We start from the raw sequence: 15,913 nt of genomic DNA, 5'->3' as shown, positions 1-15,913 counted from the left end.
GCAACACGATATAGTGGAGTGTTATTGTTGTGGTGGTTGCGTTTATGAGTAATTCTGCATACTTTTCTCATAGTTAGGTGACAAATTAATACTGGAATTTAACTGACAATTTCTGGGTCATGAATTCGGTTTTGTCCGAGTATGAAGCCTCGTTGGCGGAGTTGACTTTTAACAGTAAACCTCTGATTAATATGTTGACCGTTTTAGCGGAGGAAAACGTCAACTTTGCATGTAATATCGTTCAGATCATTGAGTCTCGTCTATTCAAGGTCAGTGAGTTTTGCTTAAATTCTGTTTTGATTTTACTGCTATTTATTCACTTGCTGTTTTTACTTCAGGTTCAGTTTAAGAAAAAGATGCCAATCATGTACTTGATCGATTCAATTGTGAAGAACTTCGGTGACGTATACATGAAACTATTCAGCAAAAATTTGGTCCTGAATTTTACCAGCATTTTTGAAAAGGTACGGTGACTAGTTTGTATTCAACCTAGGGTTCCTCTATTTCTCGACTTTTTCGTTTCTCGAGAAACGAGAAATTAAAAATCCATTTCTCGAGAATCTCGAGAGTCTCGAAATTTTTATTTAAGCCGATTTTGTAACAAAACAAACAAAAAAATTTACGATTGTACGTTTTTTCGCTTCTAGTAGCGATAGCAAGTAGTGATTCGCTAGCAAATCAGCCAAAAACGAAGCGACTGTTATAGATCTTACGCAACCAGGCGTGACTTCTGCCTGGAAAGGTGAAAGTTTAGCGGCAACGCACGTTAAAAATCGCTGTTACGGAAGCAAAAAAAGAAAGTTATGTGCCTAGTCAGCTCTAGAGGCGAGTTGAAACGAAAAATACACGTAATAAGAGGTGTCGCATTTACTTTTTGTTTAAGATACGTGACGTAATTTTTCTCGAGAAATTTTTATTTATTTCTCGAGAATCGAGACTCGATTTTTTTGAGATTTCTCGAGAATTTCTCGACGAGAATTTCTCGAGAGGGAACTCTAATTCAACCGCTCAGATATGCTGTTGCACTCATAGTGCTTTTTTTCTTTTTACGAGTGCTTGAGAAACTTTCACACATTATGCAAAGCTGTCTTAAGGTGTGCATTACAATTTTGACCCATTTTGTTCACTTATACGGGTCCCAAAAACATAACTGAGTGTGGGGTAACATCAAATACACTTGTGAAAACATTGGTTTTGTATAATTTAAACAAAATACGTTGTAAAAAGATTAACTGTGTGATACTGAAAACCTTGTCAAAATGTTTCTGGGTGCAGCTACCGCATGGCAAGAGGCCACTGCAAACGATATTAGAAACAATTGTTATACATTTGCCTTTACAAGGCTAATTTTTCTGTGTCTGTAATACCATTTGCATTTTTCTAGGACAAGTTTCAACTATTTTAAAACAGGTTTAGGACAGCAATAGCTAGGTTGAAGCTAGAGATTATATATTGAAAGATTGGGAGTATTTTTAAATTAATACAAAGGCCACTATTCTAGTTGACTGTTGTGATGATTACAAAGAATAGTTAAGTGTTACTTTTGTTGCAGGCAGACGCAAAGACCCGAGGTGATTTATACAAATTAAGATCAACATGGGACAGCACATTTGCACCAAAACTACTTCATAATTTGGATCTATCAATTCAAACTATCGACCATAATTGGCCGATGAGAAGAAAAAGAAAACATTCAAAATCTAAAAATCCACTTCAATTGGTAAACAAACAAACTACTAATTCTAGAAAAAATAGAAAAACAAACTAATTCTTCGCAGGGTGAACATGATTCATTGCATGGACTAAACTTTTCATCGGAAGATGAAGGAAAAACAAACAATGCAACAAAAAGCGATGACGTTGTGGAACTGGTTGAAGAAGAAGAAATTGAATTGGTAAAAAATCTTTTTGAGACAAAAATTAAGTGATAATTTAGAGTTTAATAAAAAAGTTAATTACGTTGGTTTGTGGGGTTGTTGGCTAAAGCAGAAATATTTTGTATTGTTGCGTATCGGAGCTGCACTGATGTTTTTTTGCCTTGTGTAATGCACAAACACAATTTATTGACTGTAAATATTCTACTTTGTAACCTGTTCATGTATTCTACTTTTTTAGGATGAGGAAGCTTTGACCATGCTTGAGGAAACCTTGAAGAAAAGACAAGCTGAGCTAAGCAGGTTGGAATACCTCGAATCAACACAACCTGAGGATCAGTATCAGCCACAAGGGAAAGTTGAAGGTAGACTTCCATTGTTAAACCCCGGCAAGCAGGTCGCATACGGCCCGCTGGTTGTGCGACTTGCAAAAACAGTTTCTGCATACAGTAATCAAAGGGATTGCAGTTGGTATAAATGAGTAGGACACTGATCATTATATCATGAGATGACACAGGCTTTTTGCGCTCTGCAACGATACAAGCATTGTTTGTTTCAAAATAATATTTGGGCCTTAAAACATGGAGTTGACTTACTTAGTTCCTCTATACCAGGGGTCGGCAACCTTTTAGACGATATGTGCCAATTTACTTGATGTTTCTATTTGTTACTGACCTCGCATGATAATGTTTTTCCAAATAATAGTGGTTCGTGCCTGCAGATATCAATAATAAAGAAAAAACAGAGTGTTTTGTGCATAAAGGATAAAAACTATAAACAAGTAGTGTAACAGGTTAAATTGTTACTTTATTATAAACATGCAAATCGGTTGGCGTGCCATGAAAAGCCCTCTCGCGTGCCAGGGGTTGCTGACCCCTGCTCTATACTCTCTAGAGCAGTGATTCTCAAACTGTATGCCGTGGCACACTACTGTGCTGTGAGAGATTTCCATGTGTGCCGTGAAATATTTCCTATCTTGAAGTGCAAACATTTCCTGGTGTTTTAGGACTTCATGACGAAATACTGGTGTGCATGATAACACTATGAAGCTCATATTTTAGTTATTAGTAATGAAAAGCATCCTTACCCACCACAATAAAGTTGGAAATTGACATTCTTTTAACAACTGTTGTTATGCTGTTTACCTGCGAAGTGTGTTGTCTGCATGCTTAAAAAGTTTGAGAACCTCTGTTCTAGAGTTTCGGCATTAACTGTTTGCCAGGTACTTAGCAAACGCTAGGGCCACCCTCAGTCAGATGATGAACTAAAAAAAGCGTTAGGTCTTTACTAAAACATGCTATGTCACTTAATTTAAGTGAAATGCAGCCAGTTTGGAACCAATAAACTGGATAAGGTCACTAAACGAGTTCAGAATAGTTTCCACTGGAGTCATTGAGTTATTTGTTGATGCAGAAGCTGACACGATTGAAAAAGTTGGAAGCGAGATTGACGAAGATGAGAAGGATTCGTTGAAGATTGATTTGGATGAATACCCTGTAATTCCGATGGAAGCAATAAAACACAACATTTCCCTGGAAGAACAGCAAATAGAGCGGTATTTTTATTGTTATCTTACAAGAACTGATGCACATGTGGTCTTTCTAACATCCCATTTTAAATCTGGTGATGCGACTGTTAAACTGTACAGTTAGTCTCAACTTGCGAACAATGCTTGTATATTACATCACAAGTAACAAAATAAGGCAATTGTTTGCGCATGAAACTAGGTAATATCAATTCTACATATCGCGACAAGAAAACTTTTGTAAGGAGTAGATTAATTTTTAAATGCTACAAAGTTATCAATACGATTTGGCAAACCAAAAAAATGTGGCCTCGTGGGCCGGAGCCAGAGTTTGATGAGCCCTGACCTAAATTATCACTTAACCCAACATTAACAAAACTCAGGACTTTTATTTCAAGCTGGTTTCACTTCATAATGTTTTGAAGGTTGCCAGAGCTTTCTGATGTTGGTCAGTGGGCGTCGCACGGCAGCAGTTTTGAACCTCAAGCTAAACGAAGAAATCAAGAAATATTTGAACAATTGAATAAAAACCGAGTCATCAGTCATTTTGAAAACCCAGGGACAGAAGGAGAAACTAATGTGGATTTTTCACCCAACAGTGATTTTAGTGACAAACCTGTGCAGAACAAATGTAAGGAAACTATAAATCCTCTCCCAAGCTCTTTGTTGAAAGATTCTTTTTCACAAACTTCATCCAAAGCCACCCAGGATTTTATGGTACAAAACTCAACTGATACGAAGGTGAAAATACTGTTTCACTTCAGAAAAATTTCCTAATTGTCTTTTTTTGTATTTACTCTTTTTTGTTATGTAGGATGAAAGCACACAATATCGATTCAGGAAAAAGACGAAAAACTTTATGTCACAATACCGAGTCCCTACGAAAACGATAGGTACATACTTTAAACTGAAAATGAAAGATTGTGAGACACAGTACGAAGCTCCTCTCACTTCACAAGGTAAAGTATTGCACAGAAAACATTTTGGTGACATCAAGTTCTGACACATTGTGGTTATGTTCAGATGCAGCGGCCGACAGCACATGTTTGCCGCTGGAAGATAGCATAACTTCAAAGATATCTTCCACAACGAAGGAAACACAAAACCATCATTCCTTGCAAATTTTGCAATCTCTACAAAAGCAGCGAGACGTTGGAATGTTTTGTGACATCACACTGGCTGCTCAGGGTAGGAAATTATGCGATAAAGCCTAAAACTAGATAAGAAACTTGTTGTCATTGAGCCCAAAGGTGCTTGCGTGAAAATGCTGATGGTTATGGTAAGGTTTTATCATAAATCTTAGCAAAAACTCAAGTTAGTTCACAAACCAAAGCCAGTTCAACATTAAGTAATAACTAAAATTTGCCTAAACCTAAATCTTGTCACCCCTTTCAAATCACCAACCAATTTTCGCACCCCTTAGGGTTTTTGTATTTATATAGAATAGACCTTACTAACCTTAATGATTCAACATGCGCGCACCCCCTAGGAACAGTTCTCGTACCCCCCAGTATGAATTTTGTGAAGGTTTAGTGAATACATGAACTTTTTATAATAGGTGTATGCAGGGTTTTTTTAAGGTTTGGTTTGGGTGACCGCTAAGTAGTTTTAAGACAGTGGTTCTCAAAGTATGGGTCGCGACCCAAACATGGGTCGCATAGGGTCAAAAAATGGGTCGCGCTATAGTGATTCAATTCTGAATGAACTATTACTGCATTAAGTAAACACAAACAAATTTACTTAATGCAGTAGCAAAGTCAACTCACTCGACCACGTCGAATCACAGACCTTTCACTGAATATAAATATCAAGTGGTCTCTTGAACGAAAAATAGAGCCGTGCATTGAAGATTTATGAAGGAAAAATTTCAATTTAATGAAACACGCTACGATAAATCAATCATTTGTTTATAATTAATCATTGTTTCATAGTACTGTGTACTACAACTGGCTGTCTGCGTCTTTTTTCATGCATATTAGAAGAAAATATATTTTTTGATGTTGGGAGCTTGGGTCGTGAGGTGTTCATATAACTCAGATTTGGGCCGCGGTCAAAAAAGTTTAAGAACCACTGTTTTAAGGGACCGCAAGTGTTTCATTTAAATACCAAAAAATAGCTATTTCCAAATTTTGGGAAACCGCTGGAGAAATTTGGGGGAATGTTTCGGTCCCCCAAAACACCTTAAAAAAACCACTGGGTGTATGTGTAATAGCAGTATGTGTGTAAGTCACCCTTCTGATTTTTAACACCTTTGCTTTTAATAACATCCTTGAGAAAATCATGTCACGTTTTGTTGTAGGTGAGGTATTTAAGGCACACAAGAGCCTTCTTGCAGCTTGTAGTGACTTTTTCCACACATTGTTTGCTTCGGAGGAAATCAAACAGACACCGCTGAGTTTTATTGAGTTGCAAGGCATTACAGGTGAGGTTTTGCAGCAGGTGATTTATAAAGAAGTGGTTGCATTTAATCCTGTTCTGTTTCCAGCTTCTGCGCTGAGCCTTGTGCTCGATTACATCTACACTTCCCAAGTTGTAGTGGGAAGCAACATCAAAAGTGTACACGAAATAATCACAGCAGCAAAACGACTAAAAATTCACAGTTTATTTCCGGTGTGTGACGTTCTGGAGGAAGCCTTAGCAGAAGATCAGGATGTTACAGGTAGATATAATCCATTCAGTAATTTCCCAGTTTGGGAAAAAAATCTGCTAACACAAGATCCAGACCAGTTTGCTGAATACCACCAGCTGATCTAAAGCAGGGGTCGGCAACCTCTTCTGCATTGTGGACCGGTTTAAAAACCACATGTTTAGCACTAAAACTAACTACGGTTACCTCGCTCTTTGCGCCATCTATCCGCACTTGTGTTAGTAGCTCTACCTTGTGTTAGTAGCTCTACCAGACAATAACGCTACAAAAATTTTTCACAGGTTGGGTGATTTCGAACACGGAACTTATCGCTCCTGGTTTAGTTCATCCCGAAATTTTACCAGATGATACAATCTCACATAAAAGCTATGATGAAAAGCAGCATGAAAAGTATGTGTTATGTAAAGTAATAGAAATAAGTTTTTAATTCTTTTTTGTTTTAGTTTACAGCCCAGTAAACAAAAATCATGCAAAACAGCCTCCACTGATAGCAAGCCAGGTTGGTGCGAAATTTGTTTCCTCAAATATATAATCACTGAAGTGAAGTTTATAACTTTTATTTTGTCATTTCTTAAATTCCTTTTGTTTTCAGGGAAAATATTTGAGCGAAGTTCTTCGGACATAACAACAACCCACAAGTCAGTGAAGAGGAAAGCCAGAAGCAATTCGGAAACCGCAGCAAAGAAATTAAAAGACCTTGAAGGTTAGATTTGTTGGCTGCTTGTTTTTTGTGGTTTGTTAATCAATTTTTGTGCAGGAGGGGAGAAAAACCATCATTGCCCGTTTTGTACCAAAAGGTTTTGGAAAGAAAAAAATCTTAAGTTTCACATCAAAAAGTCGCATGAAGAACAAAAATGTAAGTTTTTGTAAAAAGGCATGAATTCTGGAAAAACCTACCATTTGAGACCATCGCCAAGTTATTAACTGCAGCATATGTTAGGGATGGGCCGAGCCGAGCCAGAACCTACCATTTGAGACCATCGCCAAGTTATTAACTGCAGCATATGTTAGGGATGGGCCGAGCCGAGCCAGAACCTGTTCTTGGTACAGAGCATCGCTGTTTTTAATTCTCGGCGCTCGGCTGAGTAGTTGCACAAACTGACCCGAGCATTAAATGTGTGTTGCAGGAAACTAGTGTTCGAAAGGGTATCCAAGAAAAAAAATGTCTTTTTAATGGATAAAATGCTGGAATAACAAGTAGTTCTGGGGGCTGTAAAGCTTAACACACTGCTGGTGATGTAAGGGTCTTTGAAAATCTATAAAAACTAGCACAGAATTGGGAATGTTTGTGCATGAGAAACATGAGATGCTCGGTGTTTAACCAAACAGAACATTTGCAGTTTTGGCCCACCCTAGCCCATTGTATTTATGGGTCTCATTCCGGTGTCTTTTTGTAAGATTGACACATGCAACAGGTAATCTGCAAATATCAGGCTTCTGTGTAGTAACGGTGTAGCTGCAGCACGTATACAATCTATCCACCAATTGTGCCTTCAAGATTGGCTCGCTTTTTAATGTCTTAAAGTTGCGCAGCTATTTCCGGCTAGGTAAATATTTTAGCGCAATTTTGCTGCTACGATTTAGCCTGCCCTAACAAACTCAACTTAACAACTCAATTTTTTGACAAAATCAATTATATTTTTCAGATGTTGATGGAAAGTTATTAAAACCAGATTGCAATGATGCAAATAACAACAAAGAAACAACAAACACTTGTGAAATATGCCTGCGTCAATTTAAGTCAATTTCTCAACTAAACAACCATATTAAGCGAATTCACCAAGAAAAAAATCAGGTTGATATATCAACAGAAAAACCTTGTGTGGAAATAAAACCTGTTGGAGACATTGTTGACAGCAAAGCAGCTGTTAAAGACGACCCGTCACAAATCAGACTCAAACTCTATCAGTGCGATCTATGCGAGGAAGTTTTCTCTGTGCAATGTTTCTACAAAGCACACATGGCAAGTCACCGACAAAACGCTGAAGTATGAAGGGCATTGTTTGTGGCAATCCAACTTTCTGCTCCATTATTTCTACTATACATGTTGCTTTTCTAAAAATTGTGTTCATTTTTTCTGACATCTAAAACAACATCGTTTTCTTCAAGGTTTTTGTATGTTCTGTAATTTGAAGGACAGACCAATATAGGCAGTATACCACATACCAATGAGTTACACTACGATACCATAATTTTTACATCATTGGAAATTCTCTTTGCTCATTTCAAACTGTTGGTTTCCCAGGCAAGGCAATTTAATTTTGAGCCCAAAGCAATCATTTATTAGACCACTATTCTTACACAGGTAAAAAGTTTTATTGTACAAACATCAAGAAACAAAAACTGCATATTGTTCACAAACTTTCATGCAACATGTCCAAACTGCGATTTTACTTGTTGTTGATGTTGGTCTTTAATGTTTACTTACTCAATAACACTTGTGTAGATGACAACCAGTGGTGGGATTCAGCTGGCTCGCACCGGTTTTATAGAACCGTCTCACGGAATTTTATGAGATCAGCAAACCGGTTAGCATTACTGGTTACTTTTAATGAACGATTTGTAACATAACTGGCTAAAAAATAAGACTTTTGTAATAGAACTGGTTGACAAAAAATTTGAATCCCACTCCTGGTTACACAATTTGTACAGGATTCCTGTCAGGATGATACATTGTTTGAACTCAATAGATTAACATTATTACAGTCGACCGGCCAACCTTCTGGAGGTGGTGGTTGCATAGACGGAGGTAATGTATCATTATTTTCAGGTCCAGGCAGCGTCTCAACTGTACCACTCCGACAAATTGTTTCACACTCCGAACTGCTAGACAGCTTTCTTTCTTTTATTCCATTAATCCAGGATTTCAAAATATTTTCTGAGGGCAATTTTCTTTCTTGCGAGACTGCCACTAAAACACAAACAGAGAGGTAATTACCAGCTGTTGTTTACATCCATGGGTAAAAACTTCACGTCAGTAAATTGTCATGAAATGATGTTTGTAAATTTGTCCATAAAAATTTCTCAAATTTCCACTGGGTATTTTGATAATGTTTTAAACAAAGTAATTTATTTTGACAGTAATTTTTCAACTTCTTAAACAACTGTCTTTCTGTGTTGTAAAGACAAAATGTTGGAAATATTTCCGGATATGAAAGTGTGTTTGGGCAAAGTGGAATACAACCAGCCATTGCAGCCTCTAACATAGAGACACCAAAAAATTCATGTTTGGCTGTGGAAACAGCCACATCACATGATGAAAGTAATTGAAAATATTCACTCTTATTTTCTACATACCCCCAATGCTTTATATATTGGTCACCCAAACTGATTTTAGCTTCATCAAAAATAGCTGGAATTTTAGAAAACTGTTGGCCCAACACACAAACTTGGAATTTGTGACCTTTGTCTTTGAGTTCGAGCAAAGCTTTAAAGAATGTTTCCGGGTCTTTATCGTGTTCCCATCTGTGGGCCCAAACTATGGTAAGAACTTCTGATTTCAAAGAATGTTTTTTTACAATTGGTGGTTTTACAAGTGGAAAATAAAGTACTTTGCATTTTTGCTGCAAATCTGTTTGGCTCACAATTGGACGATGGTCTGGAATGAGTTTTAGAAAGGTGCTCATATTTGTTAAAAATGATTCCATATTAAACTTAGAATTAAAGAGTACAACATCTGCAGCCAATGCAGTTAAAATCTGGTTGTATCCATATTGAAAATCGCCATCACTTCGATTTCTTATTGGATAAACTAGTTGATTTTCATGAAAATAAACTATTTTCTTACAACTCTGTAAGAATGGGCACAATCCCACCAGTTCACAGAGGTTTAACACAGAACTGCAGAAAATAGCTCGGTATTTTTTTGTTGCTTGAATTTGTTGAGCAAAGTATAATGCAGATGTTCGAGCTTTCCAATGCCACTTTTTTGCTGGCAAGGTCAAAACTTCAACATTTTTAGTTTTGTCCAGTGAGTCAATAAGCAGGTCCAGTAACTGCTTGTGTGAACCACCGTAGAAAGGCTCGATAAACAAAACATCACAAACTGACGCAGCTTTGCTTTCGCCATCAACAATTTGCCTTGACATAACCCACTTATCTTACAACAACTTGCTGATTACCTCCAGAGTAAAACGCTTCTTGTTCAGCCTGGTGTCGGTATTTGCAATTGTTTCCGAACGGACAACTTCCAGTCGACAGAAACTTATAACAAGGCTTTTTGCCGAGGAACTCTTTTGCATCTGCTGCAAAGACTTCAGTTAAAACAACACTAAACGTTTCTTAAATGTAATATTTACCTCCAAAGCTTTGAAACCAAGATTGCTTATTTCTAAGATGGGAAGCGCTATTTAAATGCTTCTTACGGGCGGTGATGTTGTCTTGAAATGCTCGCTGACAATATTCACAATAATAACGTTTTCCCATCACAAATAAAACTACCGTACCAGTTTTCCACGGCAAGTTAAAAACCTATCAGTTGAAAACCACTGTAACATGTGAAATGCTGGGTCAGACTGTTTGTTTTTCCCAGACATTGGCTGTGTGTTGGAAAACTGCAAATGTTTCAACCACTAGGTGTAGTTGCCCGCAAAAAGGTGAGGTGAAAAATCTTTCGCCATTAAATTTTTGGACAACTAGTGATATAGCATCACTAGTTGCTTAAAATATATACCGTATTTGCTCGATTGTAAGCCGCGGCTTATATTGTTTTTTAGCTGCCGTTTGTGCGGCTTATAATTGAGGGCGGCTTACAATCGAGGGCGGCTTATATTTTAATTTTATACCGAAATCATTTCTGCACTCTAACATTTTAAATTATTTGGGGTTCAAAAAATGTATGCGTGTACAGATTATACGTCGATATACGTTCTGTCGGGTACAGTTATCAACGTAACTAACAGATATGGGCAAATAGTCATACCATATAACTACAGAAAGATGTATTAGGAAACAATCGTATCTAAAATTCCAGCGTGCGGCTTACATTTGAGGGCGGCTTACATTACTTTTTTAACACCTCAACATGCGGCTTACAATCGAGGGCGGCTTACAATCGAGCAAATACGGTATCTCAAGTGTAACTTTTTACAGAGATATTTGTGTGCTTATCTGCGTGTGTAGGCATTCTTTCTGCAATGTAAACGAATTCATTTGTTTGTGGTATTGTAGCGAGGATTTATACTGCCCTTTTATTTGGACAAAATTTGGATTTTTACGAACATTCGGTTATGGCAGAATAATAACAAAATATTGGGCTAATTTTGTGTTTCGCTTCATCAAGTGTTTCCTTCACCTCTGCGATCGAGTTCGGAAGCGTTTACCTGGTAGAGCTACTGACGGAGTGCCTCCTAGGAGATCCAAAAGTGCATAATTTTCGATAGGTGGCGTAAAGAGCTGAATTATTTATTTAGCGGCTATAAATGGGTTGGGTTGGGAAATATTTACATAAAATTTTTACATTAATAACTAATTTTTTGGGTTAGTTTTATTGATTTTTAAGTGCTAATACCTTACCCCGACCCTAATAGCCCTAACCGTTAGCATTTTTTTAGATATACCGTTTTAAAAATTAAGCACTTTTGGATCTCCTAGGAGGCACTCCGTCAGTAGCTCTACCCGTTTACCTGACCTTTGACGACGTCAACATTCAATAGCCACATGAAAACCGACGAGTTACTGTGACAGAAATGACAGTTGTGGCTGAAGTCGCCTTTAAATAAAAATTGAACTACAATCAACACACATGATTGACAAGCCAAGCGGCTAAACCGTACAAACCACATCTTGCGCGTCATGCAGCCTACATATTTCTGTGATGCAAATACATCACCTGACACAAGTCAGTGTTTGATTATGTTGTCACTTCTTTCCACTGTTTGTAAACCAAGAGTTGTTTCGTCCCTGAGGAGGTGAATGTTCGGTAAAAACGCGCGGTAAAGTGATTAACTAATCGTTGCCCGAAAACTCCACAGGCAGAAAGATTGGGACTACATGTGTTTGTAGGATATTTTTCCGAGGCGATGATTGGTCAGTCAATCAAGGCCCGAAAACTCCACAGGCAATTTGCGCTTAGATTTGGGGATTTCAAAGCTGACTTGCAGGGGCGCCGAAGTTGACATAAAAAGCAAACGGCCGATTTGCGGCGTTAAAAGCACGTGTTGCTGGAAGCGGATGGAGGAAGCCAAGCTACAGGTTCGTCGTTGTTGCTGGATTTTTGTTGTTTTATAAAACACGGTTTAAAGTGTAGGGACCAACCCAGAACCTTGTTTTACTATTTTATTTTCTTTATTTCACTTCTCCTTTATTCTTTTTACTCCCAACTTGTTTTTTTCGCCACACTATACAATATGGAGGGCTTGTGTACGCTCTCTATATTGTTTTTGCCGATTTTATCAAACAAGGTTCTGGGTTTTTGCGCATAAAGTTGTGTAACTGTTATTTCGTCATTGGCTGCAACTATCTCACTGACGTGAACACTAATCTACATTTTGTTTTGCACGCATGTGACGCAACCACTGATGATGTCATCTAATGGGAATGGCAACATGATCCAATGGAACCGAAGCACCAGCGAGAACCAGAACGCGGTCACTGTCCGATGACATCACACGACGGAGCGCCAGTAATGACGTCATCCTCGGCGAAGCAGTGCGACTTCGAAACCCGTATGATACTCGTCATATTTGTTGCACGATGTGTTTTAAGCATTGTTGATTTGCTTGCAGCTGGGTGGAGACGACGGGATACGGAAGGGACGATGATCGGATCCATGGAGCGGTTGGATTCATGAAAGTAAGATGACTCGGCAAACCAGCTACACATCAAAATTATTACTGGAACGAGTTAACTGTTTAAATGATAATGATTTGTTTGAATGACGTTTCAGCAATTACGGAAGGTTAGTAGCACTTTATTTCAATACTAAGTATTGTTGATTTGTCTGCAGCTGAGAGGGGACGACGGGTTAAGGAAACGCTGATCATCGGATCCATAGAGAGGTTGGATTCCTGGTTTGTCCGCATTACAATAGCGATGACTAAGGGTGACTACCAGCGGCACAACAATATCATGAATGGAACGAGGTAACTTTGTTGAAATTGATGCGAGTTGTTTTTAATATAGACTGTGCGGTCTCCTCAAAACAACAATATTTCTTAACAGGAATCCAACCTCCTTCTCTGCGATCCCACCAAACTCCACCTCTCCATCGAACAAGCAACTTTCCTCCTGATAAGTTTTGTTAGAAGTCTGTCGTGTGATTCACCCAGGTCGTCCAATCAAACCATAGCTAATTGTTTCTCACGTTACAAACTCAGTCCATAGATTTGTAATCAATTCATAATTTATTTTCTTGTATTTCCCGTAATCGGATTCTGCTTTTTTGGACGACAAAAATGCATGACAGACTCGCTATATGAATTTTATAAGCTAGCTTAGTTTGAATAGATAGATATAAATGTGTTTAGGCTAGCTGTGTTAGATATTTTTTTAACGGGAATTTTTAGGAGGGACCACGATGGCGGTCTTACTTAGTAAGTTTGCGAAAACTCGAGATTAACACCAACAATATTATTTCAACGTAATTATGAAATATTTAAACGTCGAATTTCATGTTATGATGCATTTAATGTGTTAAAAATATATATTTGTAACGACCAATTTCAATGCTAGTACAAACGAACCCGGTTAATCGCATAATCCGTTTAATCGTATCACAATTAAAAATCCCAAACCGTCACCCATCGTTTGTTAAGATAATCGTCCGGTTAATCGATACCGGTTTATCGCATAAACCGGATATTCGCATCAATTTTCAACGAAATATGCGATTAACCGGATTGTTGATCTATAGGGTAAATTTAAACAGACCGAGTTTTCGAAAAAAATACGACGATATGGTGGTAAAATCCACCGATCTGTGCGCAGCCTTAACTGAGCGATCCCTTTTAATATCGTGCACGTCTAATTGCTTGCCCCGAAGCAACCGTTTAAAATTCAAATGGAATTTTGTTTGATTATTATCAAATAATCTAAAAGAAAGGCCAATCTTAGCTACGCATTAGGTTTTTAGATAACTATTCCACTAACCGTTAACCCAGAATAGCTGCGCAACGTCCAAACGACTAAGTGTAGTTGCTTTTGAATAAATTACATGCAAATAATTTCCGGAACTCCTCTGAAGGTAATGTACACGAAAAGACGTAGATGCATGTTTTCATTCTAAACCAAATATCAACGTTGAAAATGACACGTCTCGACCATAAATAATTTTTAAAAAGTTATTAGGAGATTAAATCGGCGTTCAGTTTACCGCTGTGCGATGACAAGGCGTCATTATCTCAAAGCAGTGTACATCGATCCATTTTTTGTTGGCTTATCTAATCGCCAATAGTGATATAACAAGCGTTTAAATAAAAAGTTCAACGTGAAGACGCTGATTGTAATTTCTTACTATGTGCGAACTGCACCAAACTCGAAGTGTTAAACTGTATTGAAATTTAAACAAGGTTAAATGTAAAACAAATGGGTAAAAATGTTTTCTGTTATATTGTTCATGACCCGCCAAACACGTAAAAAATGTTAGATCTCAAGTAGTCACACTTTTGATTCACGTAATTGGTAACGTGCCAATGATTGACATATTTTATGTCTTCTATTCGTGACTTCGCGCAACGTATCAGGTAAAACACCGATTAAGAAAGGCATTTATTCCTTTAGTATTTGTTGCTGGTTTAAATTTTTGAAGCAACGATCACACGTTGATCACGTGACAGTCACGCTAATCTTGCAGCTGCAGTTTTGCTGAGTAAGCTAGAAAGTAGCGCCACAATCTGAGTCTTTAAAGGTTTTGCTACAATCAATTATTCTTTTTGTCAAGTGGATAACGGGTTATAAAAGAAACTGATGCAGCTCGCCTTAGTGCCCTTGCGCTGTAGAATGTGCCAAAGTTGTAAGTTTGACTAGGTTTCGTTCGTGTACTTTCGGGTTTGTGCTTGCTCACAAATATGCACCTAGCACTTTGCCGCTTAAGGCGTTGGTTTGAACTAGAAAACGAAATAGTTTAGAAACAACAGGCCATTTACGTGTATATGAAGCGAGAGGCCTGGCACATTTATAAGGGAAACTACCCAAAACAAGACTAAAACTTCAGAAACCGTCGTCATAGGAAAGTTTCCACATTTAAAACAATCGGCGTGTACTGTTTACATGGCAACCGGATTATCGCTTAATCCGTAATCGCGTTGTGAAATATATCACATCTTAATGATTTTATAATTTATAATGCGCTTTATCCACCAGTTTTAAATCCCAAGACATTGCTAAAGGTAAAATTATCGCGTATTTAAATAAACCACAGTTAGATAATCTCATTTTTAAACCGAAGTAATTTTTCTGAACATAATTATAAAATTATCTTTCCACTTATCCTCGTTTTAACTGCAGTAAATCATACGCAATAATTTTCAACCCCAGTTTGTACAATGTTTGCACAAATTTATAGAACACAAGTAATAATCACACCGTTAATGTTACAGGAAAACTCGGAACCTTGTTTTGTACTTTTCAAAGTATATATAAAACACAAGTAGTCCAACCCATTGTTACGCGATAGAGCCGCATGGACGCCATTTTGTGTCCAAATTAATACAGCAGGTATAGGGAAAAACACATAAATTGTCTGATTTTTACAAACTGGTGGGCTTTAACGCGAATTTGATAGGTAAAATCGAATAAAACTTTTGAGTTGTAACATTTGAGGGTGATAATGTTCGCTGAACGCAAATATTTAAAGTTCACATGAAAATTAAGCGGCCAAATTTACATGAAAAACAGCAATTTAGCTTTTAATATTGCGTTGAAATGTTA

General features: G+C 37.6%; 3 protein-coding genes and 1 long non-coding RNA gene across 5 annotated transcripts; 2 read left to right on the top strand and 2 right to left on the bottom strand.

Annotated features, from left to right (window-relative positions):
• Positions 1–9: 9 nt before the first annotated feature.
• LOC145213715 (uncharacterized) lies at positions 10–8,158 on the top strand. Its single transcript, XM_080082088.1, has 16 exons — positions 10–269; positions 339–464; positions 1,553–1,720; positions 1,779–1,895; positions 2,116–2,239; positions 3,288–3,429; positions 3,825–4,140; positions 4,214–4,358; positions 4,423–4,587; positions 5,699–5,821; positions 5,885–6,058; positions 6,328–6,436; positions 6,490–6,545; positions 6,639–6,749; positions 6,804–6,902; positions 7,693–8,158. The coding sequence occupies exons 1-16, from the start codon at positions 120–122 to the stop codon at positions 8,037–8,039; spliced, it is 2,472 nt and encodes an 823-aa protein (XP_079938214.1). The 5' UTR covers positions 10–119; the 3' UTR covers positions 8,040–8,158.
• Positions 8,159–8,340: 182 nt separating this feature from the next.
• On the bottom strand, positions 8,341–10,657 carry LOC145213717 (zinc finger matrin-type protein 5-like). 2 transcript variants are annotated; one of them, XM_080082091.1, is made up of 3 exons: positions 10,345–10,657; positions 10,168–10,290; positions 8,341–8,957 (listed from the first exon to the last, which is right to left on the bottom strand). In XM_080082091.1, exons 1-3 carry the CDS (start codon positions 10,469–10,471, stop codon positions 8,707–8,709), a joined length of 501 nt encoding a protein of 166 aa, XP_079938217.1. In that variant the 5' UTR covers positions 10,472–10,657; the 3' UTR covers positions 8,341–8,706. The 2 variants fall into 2 exon arrangements, with proteins under 2 accessions (XP_079938217.1, XP_079938218.1); XM_080082092.1 differs by having other exon boundaries at positions 10,168–10,287; positions 10,345–10,619.
• LOC145213716 (tRNA-queuosine alpha-mannosyltransferase-like) lies at positions 9,015–10,174 on the bottom strand. Its single transcript, XM_080082089.1, has one exon. It carries the CDS (start codon positions 10,132–10,134, stop codon positions 9,016–9,018), a length of 1,119 nt encoding a protein of 372 aa, XP_079938215.1. The 5' UTR covers positions 10,135–10,174; the 3' UTR covers position 9,015.
• Positions 10,658–12,244: 1,587 nt separating the features above from the next.
• LOC145212592 (uncharacterized) lies at positions 12,245–13,726 on the top strand. The gene is made up of 4 exons (XR_013856743.1): positions 12,245–12,711; positions 12,772–12,838; positions 12,993–13,128; positions 13,208–13,726. It is a non-coding gene; the product is annotated as an uncharacterized LOC145212592 (long non-coding RNA).
• The last annotated feature ends 2,187 nt before the right edge of the window (positions 13,727–15,913 follow it).

The sequence above is a fragment of the Phallusia mammillata genome, chromosome 2 (genome assembly GCF_965637545.1).
Source record: "Phallusia mammillata chromosome 2, kaPhaMamm4.hap1.1, whole genome shotgun sequence".
Lineage (NCBI taxonomy): Eukaryota > Metazoa > Chordata > Ascidiacea > Phlebobranchia > Ascidiidae > Phallusia > Phallusia mammillata.
The sequence above is the reverse complement of the archived record's forward strand: the minus strand, read 5'-3'. Positions and strand labels throughout refer to the sequence as shown.